This window comes from Amborella trichopoda, chromosome 12, assembly GCF_054954075.1.
Source record: "Amborella trichopoda isolate Santa Cruz 75 chromosome 12, AtrichopodaSantaCruz75HAP2 v2.0, whole genome shotgun sequence".
NCBI classification, from domain to species: Eukaryota; Viridiplantae; Streptophyta; class Magnoliopsida; order Amborellales; family Amborellaceae; genus Amborella; species Amborella trichopoda.
In genome coordinates, this window is record NC_142347.1 from 3,790,042 (window position 1) to 3,802,627 (window position 12,586).

The following is a 12,586-nucleotide window of genomic DNA, read 5'->3' on the forward strand; positions in this document are numbered from 1 at the left end:
GACAAAAATACCCTTTTAATTTAGCATTGGATTTAGTTATGCAAGGTTATTGAATGTAAAAATAGCATTCACAAGTGGTTCTAACTTTAATCAACGCTATTTCAGGGGTTGTTAACTTTAATCAAAGTAATAATTCCTTAGTTTCAAATGTGAGGTTGCTAGACATGTGAGATTACTGGAAATATGAGGTTGCTGGAAATATGATGTTGCTGGAAATATGAAGTTGCTGAAAAAAGGAAGGACTGTGGGAAAAAAGCTCACCTTATTGGTAAACTCAATCAAGATGATCATACTCGAAATATGAGGTTTTGCTAGTACACCACAGCTTCAAGCCTAAGAAAGAAGAAAACTCATGATTCTAGGGTCCCCCGAATTAATGGATATCCTAGGGTTCCAAGCCCTGCTTCGATACCATGTTAAGATTGAGAGAGGAGAGAGATAAAGTAATATTCAAGCACAGGATAGAAAATAGATAGAAGTCTTTTTCACTATACACAAATCATGGGGCCATTTGCCCTATATATACACAGATCCCTATCAAAGTTACAATATAGGTAGATCAACTTGCATAGGAGTTAGAAAAGTTAACCTTTCCTCAGAAAAAAAAAAAAATGCATAGGAGTTAGAACCGTTATGCACGACTGTTACAAGGTTGTTACAGCAAGAAATCACCCAAATATGGTAGGATATTGTATAGATTATCACCGCATCCAGGTTTCCATAATGGGCGTGAGGCCCATAATAATTATTGCAGGTTTCTTTAATGGACATGGGGCCCATAACAGTTACCACAAAGTCCATTGATGCATCTGATTAGATTATGGATCCAAAGATGTTATTTGGTGAGGATTTCAAGCGATCAGCTTAGAGTAATATTGCGCCAGTCAACATAGATAATCGAACCGACTACATAGCTGATGGTAAGTTGTCAATGGAGAAGAAAAGACATTGCATTTGACCTTTGAGCTGCCAATGTATCACATATAATCAAACATAAAGTATGGGAGGTTGCATAAAAGACAAAATTATAAGTTCATTATAATAAAAAATGGATGCTTACCTAGACTAGTTAGGTTCATAAATAATTTTGTTGCGCCGTGAAGCCAAGTAGAAGAAAGGTTGGCGTTAAGAACATTACTTTCAACAATCCGGCAATAGACAAAGTTGCAAATATGTCAAAGGGAAGACGTTGCAGAAGATCGAATGAGGTGCAAATTTGTTTTTCTTTTTATTTTTTGGAACAATGTAAGGTCACTTATTCATGTTACACCAAATGATACAGAGGAAGAAGAAAAAGAAGAACCAATAATAATGTGAGAGAGAAATAAAGCTCATAAGAAAATAACCACCACCTCCTACTCCTCATCCTCCACCCTAATACAAAAGAAGGGCCCTCGACGAAACAAAAGAAATACACGAATCATCCTCTCATCAGCAAGATGGGGTACCGTGGTGTGTGGTGTATGTTATGGATGACTTAATTAGGCACCGAAACAAACGAATTACACGAATCGCCCTTGTGTTAGTTATGGACGACTTAACTAGGCACCTATAATGTAGTGTATGTTGTTTCTAAATGACATAGTTTTGATCAATGAGACAGGAAGTGGCTTTAACACAAAGTTATAACTTTCGAGAGATGCTCGAGCATCTAAAGATTCTAAAATTAGCCGAACCAAGATAGAGTATATGGAATGCAAGTTTAGTAATAGGAATAGAGATGAGGAAATAGTTTTTTTTAAAAAAAGTTGAGAGACGAGGAAGTAGTTAAGATTAACGGCCAAGAAATATCGAAAGGATCGAACTTTTGATATCTTGGGTCGAGATCCACAAAAATGGAGAGATTGAAGAAGATGTCACATATAGAATTAGAGCTAGGTGGGTGAAGTGGAGATGTGCAACCGGAGTTTTATGTGTTTGCCATATACCAATAAAGCTGAAAAGAAAGTTCTATAGGACAGCTATGAGACAAGCTTTGCTTTATGAGGCAGAATGCTGGACGGTCAAGAAACAACATACCCATAGGATGAGTGTAGCTAAGATGAGGATGTTGAGATGGATGTGTGGCAAGACAAGAAGGGATAGAATTTGAAATGAATACATTCGGAAATACTTAGGTGTGGCTCTAATAGACGATAAGATGAGAGAAAGTAGACTTAGGTGGCTGGCCATGTGAATCGCAAATCCATTACAACACCTGTTAAGGGTAGGCCCAACAAGGGCAAAAGGTAGGCCCAACAAGGGCAAAAGGTAGGCCCAAAAAGGGCAAAGGGTAAGCCCATAAGAACATCGTTGGAAGTAGAGAGAAAAGAGATGGGGACTTATGGCCTCACTGAAGGTAGGCTCCTAATAGAGCAAAATGGCTAACCAGGATTCATGTAGCCGACCCCAAATAGTTGAAAAAATGCCCTGATGATAATGATGATGATGATCCCCTCATCAGCAACAATGAACAAAAGTAGAACCAAAGAAAGAGATAAAAAAAATTAAAACCCACAAACCCAAATAGTAAAAAGGAAAAGGGTAAGAGAAAACTGAAAGAAAATGCAAGTAGAAAATGGGGGCACTGCGCCTCCTTAGAATAAAAGGGAATAGCGCTAATAGCCCCCAAAACCAAGGCCTTGAAAGCCACATTGGAGAAAGCACTATTGTCGAGGCTTCCAGTGTCGCAAATGGGACTTGATGATGCGGCGGTGGGGCCTGCTCAGCGGCGCTTGGTGCCTCACCGATTGTTGGAGCAGTAGTGGGCTCGGCAGTCAGGGTGCGAAGGTGCAAGCGGTGATGAATTAATGGGTGGTCCAGCAGAAGGTGTTGTAGTGACTGTGGGGGGAGTGGTAGGGGGTGGGGCAGCTACTACGGGTAGAGTAGCAACATCGTGCGGTGTAGCAACGATGGTGGGTGGTGTAGTAGTGATGGGTGGTGTAGAGATTGTGGGCAGTGTAGCACCCACGTTGGAGTAGCTACAGATGTGGTGGTGGGAGGGGAGGCGAGGGCATGGGCGTTAAAGAGAGAGAGGAGGGCCACGATGAAGAAGAGAGAAAAAATCCGAGTCGCAACCATGGCAACTAAGGGCTTCAGGAGGGAGCTGTATTTCTTTCTTTTACGGTTTGGGTTTTGAGAAGAGAGAGAGTGCGTGCTATGTGGCTAATTGAGTGCAAAATTTAATATACGAGTGGATAAAATTCCAATTTTTCAAGATCCAATGGGTGAAACTTATTCCCTATAAATAGTAATAAAAAGTTCACGGGAGATTCAAAAAAGCACATAGCATCACTGAAACTTTGGTAGCTGCATTGGCCAGATACTCCTATTGGTAATGAACCTGATTCATTCGTCGACTCTGTCTGATATTTGGATGCAGCACGAGTTCTATAACAAGGTATCACCACTTAGTATACTAGTCTCAACAAACAGATAAGAAAACAGATGATCCTAGGACAAAAGTAAATATAAAACAATATAAACAAAAAATATATAATATGAATAAAATATGGATCAAGACTTGAAAGGCAGATTTCTCTCTCTAGCAAGGCCGAGTTACTCTTATCAAGGCTACCCTCTTGAACCTACCAATATATCAAATGTCACTCATCCATATCCCAGCCTCTTAGCTACCCGTTCAAAAAAAGTCATGAGACAATTCCTACAATTGGGAACAGGAGATTGCTGCAAATTCAACCTCATTGCTTGGAACACAGTGTGTCTCCCAAAATCTAAGGGTTGCCTTTGCATCCGCAAAATTAGAAATTGCAACATGGCACTGTCACCACTCAAGAAAACCATTCGCAGCAGTAGGTAGTGAGACACAAGTACCACATTGATTCAGCCCTATGGCTGCCCACTGCTAACTCCCCCTGTACGTCTTGGGGCATTGGGCGACCTTGTTAAGCCTCAACCTCTTCAAAGCCAATAATCGGTTCAGACCACGAAGAGGCAATACGGCCAGATTCTGGTCTGATGTATGGAACGGGAACACCCCCCTACAGACAAGATTCCATACACTTCCTGCTGTCCTCTAACAGAGAAGTTACTGTAGCATGTCATTTGATGACCTAGGGGCCTCAAAAGAGTTATGCCCAAACTTTGAAGGGCTCTTTTAGACCAGGAAATCCTGGAATTTGCTTCCTTCCTGGCCTTCATCCAATCTATTTATCTCCAACCAACAAAATCATTGGTCCCCTTCACAATCTGGGGTATTCACGGTCTCCTCTTTTTACCATGTCCCCCTTCCTCCACAGACGAAACAAGAAGAGGCTGGCCGAACTCTTTAACCGCATAAAATCCAAATTTTATGCCAGATTGCGATTCTCATGAAAGCAGTCACTGTAGACCAACTACAATGAAGAGGCTTCTCTCTTCCAAGAAAATGCATCATGCACAAAACAGTGGAGGAGGAAACTACTACCCACCTTCACTGCGAATTGCCTATAAATTTGTTGGCTGAAATGCTTCAAACCTTTCAGTTGAAGTGGGTGTTACGCCAATCAATGTTGCAGCTACTCCAAGCCTTTTCCTCACCACCATTACCTGCAGTTGGAACTTTCTTCAGTGAGTGTTGATGGCAGCGATAATTTGGGTCATTTGGGCAGAAAGAAATGCCGTATTTTTTAAAAAAATGTGCCGATGCAGGGGCTCTTCTTGAATGGGTCAAAGTATTGACGATTTCTTGGGCCAAGCAACATAAAACTTTCGAAAACTTTTCCACATCTCATTTCCTTAATGAATCGAGCTTGTGGAGGTCAGGCCTCCTCAAATTCCTCGCTCCTCCCTTTGGGGATCCCCCAACATTGGCCAAATCAAGCTCAATTTCGACGGTTGCTCCCCCAATCCTGCTGGCTTTGGGGGTCTCTTCAAAGACCACAATCACAACAGCCTCCTTACCTTGAGGGTATTAAGAGATTCAATCATGATTGGGGGAATCAGTTGGCTACTGTAGGGGATCCAAATATGTTATAGCATGGGCTTCTAGGGCCTCCTCTTGTCCTTGGCAACTCGAACATATTTTTTAGCATATTTCCTTCCTTTGCAGCCATATTCACACCTCCTATCAACATACATGGCGAGAGGCCAACTCTAGCGCGGATGCCCATGAAGGAGCTAGAGTGGCCAATCATACTGAAACCCTTTCAGTACAATTTTTAGTCAGGTTCCAGTTTTTTTGAGATGATTTGGTTTTCTTTTAGTATCTTTAGACATGTATAATGTGTTCTCATAGACACCATTTTTGTATAGCCTTTCTAACTTGTGAGCTCCCAGAGTGTGGGTTGCCACAATTTTTTGTGACCAGCTGATTCCAGTAATACAATGTCATCATTTCACCCAAAAAAAAAGGAGACAATCAGAGAATAAAATATAGATCATGCATTATGACATGATATCCACATGTATCAATGTGTCAATAAACATCTTTATGCTTTACTCAACTTATGTTACATATTCATCAATTTGTCAGACAGGATATTCATGGCCATAAAAATGTCCTAGATTTTGGGAAATGCATAGCCACATCCCTACTCCAAGTATCTGTGCCCATTTAGTGCATCTATATGAACCAAGGGAAATCAGAACAAAAGAAATCACCAGTACTTTCAACCTCATTTTAAGTTTCTTAAAAATAAAAATAACCATATTCCAACCAAGAGAGAGAGAGAGAGAGAGAGAAAGAGAGGAGAGAGAGAAGAGGCGGGGGGAGGGAGAGAGAGTCAAAGAAATATGTACAAGTTGCTGAAGACCAAATCCAATCAAAAACCTTTTTTTGCCAAACTGAAAGATAAAAAAAAAAAAATTAAAAAGAAAAAGTGAAGAAGAACAGCAGAAACTAAAATGTTGATAACTTCCTGACAAGTACTGGGCAAATGCCAGAACTTTAGTCTTCAGTGGATACATCCTGTATATTTCTGACGAACTTATACAGAAGAAATCATCAAGAAAGTTCAAGCCTTCTCTCATGTATAACAACGTAAATAGATTAAAGGAACCCCAGCCAAAATAGACGTAAATATGCATTGCTTTTATAATGGAGCATGTTGGTAAGTATCCAACGCTAGAATATAATGGAATGAGGCGAAACAAGAAAGAAGGTACAAGGTTCAAGAATAAGGTGATAATAGAAGAATCTTACCATGTCAAAGACAAATGCCATTCGACCAGGAAGGAACATCTCATTGGTCTTAACAACGGTTTGGGGCTTAACAATCCACTCATAGACAGACTGCAAGGCAGAATTAAGACTTTTTAGACACCAAGAATGTAAGAGACTTTTAAGAAACCAAGTATGACAACCTAAGAGTCTAACAATTTGGCCTTTCAAGTTGCCATGGGAAAAAGAAACTAACATTAGTCATGCTTGCAAATTTTTAATAAATGAAATACCTTTGCTGTAGCGGTACGAAATGACAGGGGTTGATCATCCTTGGATCCTCTGCATGAAACAGAATAAGACACTACAAAACCTAGAAGTAGGAGATCGAAATATAAAATGCTACAATACTAGCATTTATCAGGGAAACAATATCACTGAGCAATGTTCCAGCAACTAATTTTCTATTCAATTTCTTTCTTATATTGATGAAAACCAAAAAGAGGAGAGGAATACAAAGAAGAAGCAACCCAATAGATCCTCTGATCCAAATCAAATTCGCTACCATACTTTCAGTCCACATAAAAGACCTTCTATAAACCCCTTTCCTTAGTCTAGATGCTTCTAATGATCCCCTCACCAAGTTTCAACACATTAAAAAGCTAAAGCCATCTAAAATCACCCAAAAGTATCTACTGAAAATAGACTAACACATGGGAAAGAAACACAACAGAACCCAAACTCCAAAAAGACTAATTTTCTCGTCCTAAACTACCAATACCTAGTCTTTTTGCAAATATAACCCTGAATTCTAGCCAAAAACAATTACTAAAATAATTTTCAAAGTTCATCAATCCTCCCCCATTTGAAAAGAACTCATCACCATTCTGCAACCTCTTCATCAAGTTTCTGTATTTAACCTTCTTTTTTTCTTTTTTCTTTTTTTTGAGAAATGTTTTCTGTATTCAACTTTTTGGAACCACTTTTCTAGTCCTAGTGCAATCATCCAATGTTATCTGGTGAAATCCTATTTTGGTAGTAGCCCACTCTGGGGTCAATCTGGAATATCTTAGGCTCTAGATTGTCCAACTCACCATCATATAGCAATACTGAGATGCCATACTTATCTTTCCCTCAACTTCCATTGCAATATTAAGACTTGTTTTCTGATATTAGTGAACTTTTCCTCAAAAAAAAAATTGTTTTCTGATATCAAATCTTTTTATTTCATAAAGGACTCCAAAGACCACAGTGTGGGGTTGGCAGTTCTTGATTTCTGACTACCAATGCAGCTCCATGTTCACGGTTTTATGTGAAGAATGTTCAAGGAGGGAAGATTCTCACCCGCCTCCTTATATCTGGGTTTACCACCTCCCATCTCCACTTCATCATTCAGTTCATCTAGACCTCGTCATATGTAGGATCACGAACTATGACAATAACTGGCGCTTCGAATTCTGTTCTAGAAAGACCACATCAACATGGAATTCATGATTCCCTTATCCTCACCTTTGAAGGCTTGAACAAGCAGCAGTGCAATCCGTCGCCTCCCCACGCATTGTTTGAAGAGGTTTCCATATGTAGCAATGGATTTGTCATTCTCACGGCTATCCGAATCACGCACAAATTGTCCTTGATGCATAAGCACTGGCACCAATTCCTCTCCTTAGCTCCTGAAATTCTTCCCATGTTGGCTCATTGTTGGCAACGGGACCATGAGAACCATAGCCTCTTCTTAAATGCCGACACAAGTAACTCAGTGGATTCAGCATCCCAAAGCCTTCTCCGATACCAAGTGATGCAAACCAGGAAGACCGAGGAGAGGAACACAAAAGTATAAGCAACCCAATGGGGTTTCTCTTAGAACATATAATTCCTTTATAGACCCTGTTCCTAGGTCTAGAAGCTTTTAATGACCCCTCACCAAGTCCCCATACATTGGAAAGTTAAAACCATCAAAAACCACTCAAAAAGCATCTAATAAAAATAGAGAATACATGAGAGAGAAGAAAAAAAAATTGAACTCCAAAAAGGCTCATACTCACTTCTAACCCTAGTTAAATTTTTTTTATGAATAACCCTGTTATTCCAGCAACAAGATTTTATTAATATAATTTTCAAAAATCATTATATAGGTCGGCCAGCCTATGAAATAATATAGGCCGCACAACCTAGATTGCACGATCTGGACGGCCCACATTTACCGACAAGGGTGAGTGCATTATTGTGATTTTCATTTTTCCCTGTTTTTCTCCCTTCCCCTCCTTGCTCTCTAGTGTCTACCTTCCCTATTCTCCCCTCTCTCTACGTTTTTGCAGGTGGTTCAATACCTCTTTACTGAGAAGACCAGCTACATGAGCCCTATCAACCAGTTTGTGGACTACCCGTCTTTCAGCTCCCTCTTTTTCTTGTGGGTGCCCCTCTCTCCCCCTACATCGCTAAGCACCCATCTGTGGGTCACCCATTCATTCTTTTCCTATCAGGTCTCCCTCATTTCCCTCTCTTTTTCTTCTTTGTATAGCACTATATTTTTACTGCACACATTTTTCTGTCAGCGCATACATTTTGATTGCCAACATTTTTTGTTAGAACACATTTTTTTGACTGAGTACATCTTTGGTTAGCGCATAATTTTCGACTGCAGCTTTTGATGGCGCTTTCTCTCCCTCCCCCTTTATTTTTATCTACAAGTACCCACTCTTTCCTCTCTCCTTCCACCAGCCCACAACTCTAACCCACCCCTCACTTTATTCGTTTTTCTCTCTTCCCCCTCTTTTTGTTTTGTTGTATAGAAACACCCAGCCTGTGGGATGTCGTTAAAAACCTCAATTTTAGTGAGCATTTTTTGTAACTAAACTATTTTATTAATATATTGTCACCTTCTTTATTATTTTTCCCTGTTTTTCCCTTCTATATGTATTTGAGTATGCATATTAGCCTATAAGCTGACAGTGTCCAAGTTTGCCTATCCCCCATTTTTGGTGTTACATGATTTTTTAGGGCCAATTTTTGCAAACACATCCTCAATCCTGGAAAATGTCCCCATGGAAAAAATTTCAGAAAAATCCATAAAAATGGTCTCTTGACGAGTGAAGTAATTGGATTGTGCATCTTAGATTCAGATGTTCCCAAAATCTTCGATCCAGTGTTTTAGGAACATCCCCAAAAATGGCACTAAAAATATACCCTTAAAACCAAAATATTGGGAGGGGTTGCGCATCTCTCTCTCTCTCTCTCTCTCTCTCTCTCTCTCTCTCTCTCTCTCCATCTATATATATATATATATATATAATGAGAATTTGAGGTTAGCCCACTAGCTGATAGCTACAGTGTTAACCCAACCATCTAGGTTGATCTGATGGTCACAACCTCATTTTGTAATATAATTTCAATATTTTTCTACAAATCCAAATCACATGAAATTTTAGGAGTTCATTTTTCTCATAAGGGCACCTAATAAGAATATTAAAAAAATAATTCTCAAACAATAACTTGACCAAAATACCCCTGAGAAATTTTGGGGTATTTTGTTCAATTTGCCAAAAATTAATCCATGTTTTTGAACCTTGGGTGGCATTGATATTTATACTAAAAGACAAAAGGTAAGTTTGTTATCTCAATAATGATATATTTGAAATATTCATTAGAAGAGAAATATTCATTAGAAGATAAGGCCATTCATATTGATAAAATACCTAGAAATTCACTCCATAATTACCCTTGTCTTTTAGTGACAATATCAACAGTATCATTTTTAATGACAAAAATGCCCTTACTCATTTTAAGAATATTGAATAATTAAAACAACAACTAGAGTAATAACAATTTACACCCCATTCTAAATGTAACCTGTAGGATTTTGTAGGGTGTTAACCATATATATACAAATATGGATTTTTCATATATATATGGATTTTTCTATCGGTAACACCTTATAGAATTCTATAAGTTACGTTTAGAAAGGGGTGTGAATTGTTAAAGCACCATAGTTGTCCTTTAAATTATTCAATGGATTTAAAATAAATAAGCGCAATTTTGTCATTAGAGAGGGTATTGTTGATATTTTCACTAAAAGACTAGAGGTAATTATGAAGTGAAGTTGCAAGTACTTCATTACACAAAATCCTTTGTCCTTTAGTGAACATTTCAAATATGCCCTTCTCGAGATTACAAACATACCCTTTGTCATTTAGTGCAAATATTATCATTACCCTTACTAATGAAAAAAATACCTTTATTCATTTTATAGAAATAGGATTAAGAAATGAGCAACTAGAGTAATTTTAGCATTTCACACCCCTTCCCATATGTAGCTTATAGGATTTCATGGGGTCTTACTGTTAGACAAAACCCATTGGGTGTGTGTGCACGTGCGTGGGGGCGTGCGTGTGTGTGTGTGTGTGCGTGTGTGTGTGTGTGTGTATGTGTGTGTGTGTAGGAGAGTGATTTCATGTTACCAAGTCATTGTGATATAATAAAACCACACCTTCTTTTTAGGAGAATGATTTCATGTTACCAAGTCATTGTGATATAATAAAACCACACCTTCTAGAAAAAAATGTTTGTAGCATATGCATGAACCCAAAATTGCACACACCCTCTCTTCATCCCAGTAGTCAATCCCTAAGAAATTCAATTTGCACCCTATGTATGGTCAAAATGGGTCCCCATCTAATAATGAATCTAGACCATCCATTTGGTGAATTTCAAGATCTAGAACTTTACAAATCTAAAATCTTTTTTTTTTTAATATTGTTCATCTATTCATAATAAAGCCATCTAAAAATTTTCAAAATTGAAAAATCCTTCCAAGGCCCAAATCTAAGCATCTAATCAAAATAGACGGCCTATGTTAATTGGGTTAAAAAAACACTTACTAGGTTGTGTATTTAGTTTTGCTTTTTATGATTGTTTATGGGAATGAAAAGAGTATATTTAAAAATTGGGGTCAAACAAATGGCCCTAGCATGCTTTTTGAAGATTGTTTCATTATAGGGAAAATTTCTCTATACCCCTTATTTTTGGAACCAATTTCTCAGAGGACCCAAGGTTTAAAAACCTTTCTTACGGCATAGGGTTCCAATCTTTTGTATCTTTCAACCCCCTAGACTCAAATAAACCCCATTGACCACATATTATTGACCCAAATAAATCAGAAAATGGCACCTTTTTCTCTCAAACCTTGGGCCCCTCTTTCTCTACTGACTTCTCTCCGTCTCTCTCTTAAGAGAGAGAATAACGTCTCTCTCTCCTCTCCCTCTCTCTCTCTCAAGGCCAAGTTCTGGCTTCTCATTCGTGAAGCTCTCTTCTGCAAAATCAGTTTCAGAATTGCCTCAAAAGCCCAAATTCCTCTTCTCAACTCCCATTCCTTCTTCCTGTGCAACATAGATTTGAGGCCCTCCGCCATTGCAGGCCTCTCTCTGGGAAGCTTAGAGGAACCCCAATCTGCTCTTGAAGCAGTTGCAGTCTTGGCAACCATTATCATAGTCCATGAGAGTGGCCATTTCTTGGCTGCATATCTTCAAGGAATCCATGTGAGTATATTTGTTGTGGGTTTCAATCCGATGTTAGCGAAATTCAATGCCAAGAATGTCGAGTTCTCTATCAGGGCCTTTCCTCTAAGTGGTTTTGTGGGTTTTCCAGACAATGATCCCGAGAGTGATATCCTAGTTGATGATAAGCATTTGTTAAAGAATAGACCAATTATGGATAGGGTACTAATTATATCAGAATTTGTTGAAGGATTATGCTCTAGGGATATAATTCTTAGTGTAAATGGTAATTCTTTGTCCAAATCCACTTTCACTGTTTTTAAGGTTGTTGACATGATAAAGAAAAGCCCTGATAGGAGTGTCGCGATAAAGGTACAGAGAGAAAATGAGATTTTGGAAATTGGGGTCACCCTAGATTTTAATTCAAATGGAACCAGAAGGATTGCACTTGTATGCTACTTTTAGAGTTTCAAAGCTGAAACCCAGGAATCTCACTGAGGCTACGGTCTATGCTAGCAGGGAGTTTTGGGGTCTTTCTATGAATGTGTTGGATAGTTTGAAACATACCTTTTTCAATTTTTCAAAATCAGCAAGTAAGGTTTCAGGGCATGTAGCTATTATTGCTGCAGGAGCAGAGGGCACAAGATCAAGCACTGAGGGCCTCTATCAATTTGCAGCCATTCTTAATCTTGCGGTAATAAATTTGCTTTCTTTACCTGCTCTTGATGTTGGATCATTGGCTCTTTTACTTGTAGAGGTGGCAAGAGGGGCTAGAAAGATCCCAAGAAGTTGAGCAGAGGATGCTATGTGGATTTTTGAGAGAGAGAGAGAGAGGGGAGAGATAAACATTGAGAGTTGGGGATTTTGAGAGAGACCATAATAAGGGGTTGAGAGATCTGTGGGTTTTTTAGAGTGAGAGAGAGGACAGAGAGAGACATTGTTTGAGATTTGGGGCTTTTGAGAGAGACCACAAGGCTTGAGAGCTGTGGGTTTTTTTTTGAGGGAGAGAGATGTT

General features: G+C 38.9%; 1 protein-coding gene and 1 pseudogene across 4 annotated transcripts in view; one reads left to right on the plus strand and one right to left on the minus strand.

The window, feature by feature from the left end:
- Window positions 1–12,586, minus strand: part of SMU2 (RED family protein) — a 51,163-nt gene that overhangs the window by 14,450 nt on the left and 24,127 nt on the right. For all 3 annotated transcript variants that reach the window (XM_088854420.1, XM_006843766.4, XM_011624810.3), the window contains exons 5-6: window positions 6,373–6,421; window positions 6,122–6,211 (exon numbers count right to left, since the gene is read on the minus strand). In XM_088854420.1, the coding sequence (XP_088710546.1) occupies window positions 6,122–6,211; window positions 6,373–6,421 (139 nt within the window). The remainder of the gene's footprint in view (window positions 1–6,121; window positions 6,212–6,372; window positions 6,422–12,586) is intronic.
- Window positions 9,335–12,364, plus strand: LOC148779364 (membrane metalloprotease ARASP, chloroplastic pseudogene; annotated as a pseudogene). The gene has a single exon (XR_016046163.1). The product of XR_016046163.1 is annotated as a membrane metalloprotease ARASP, chloroplastic pseudogene (transcript).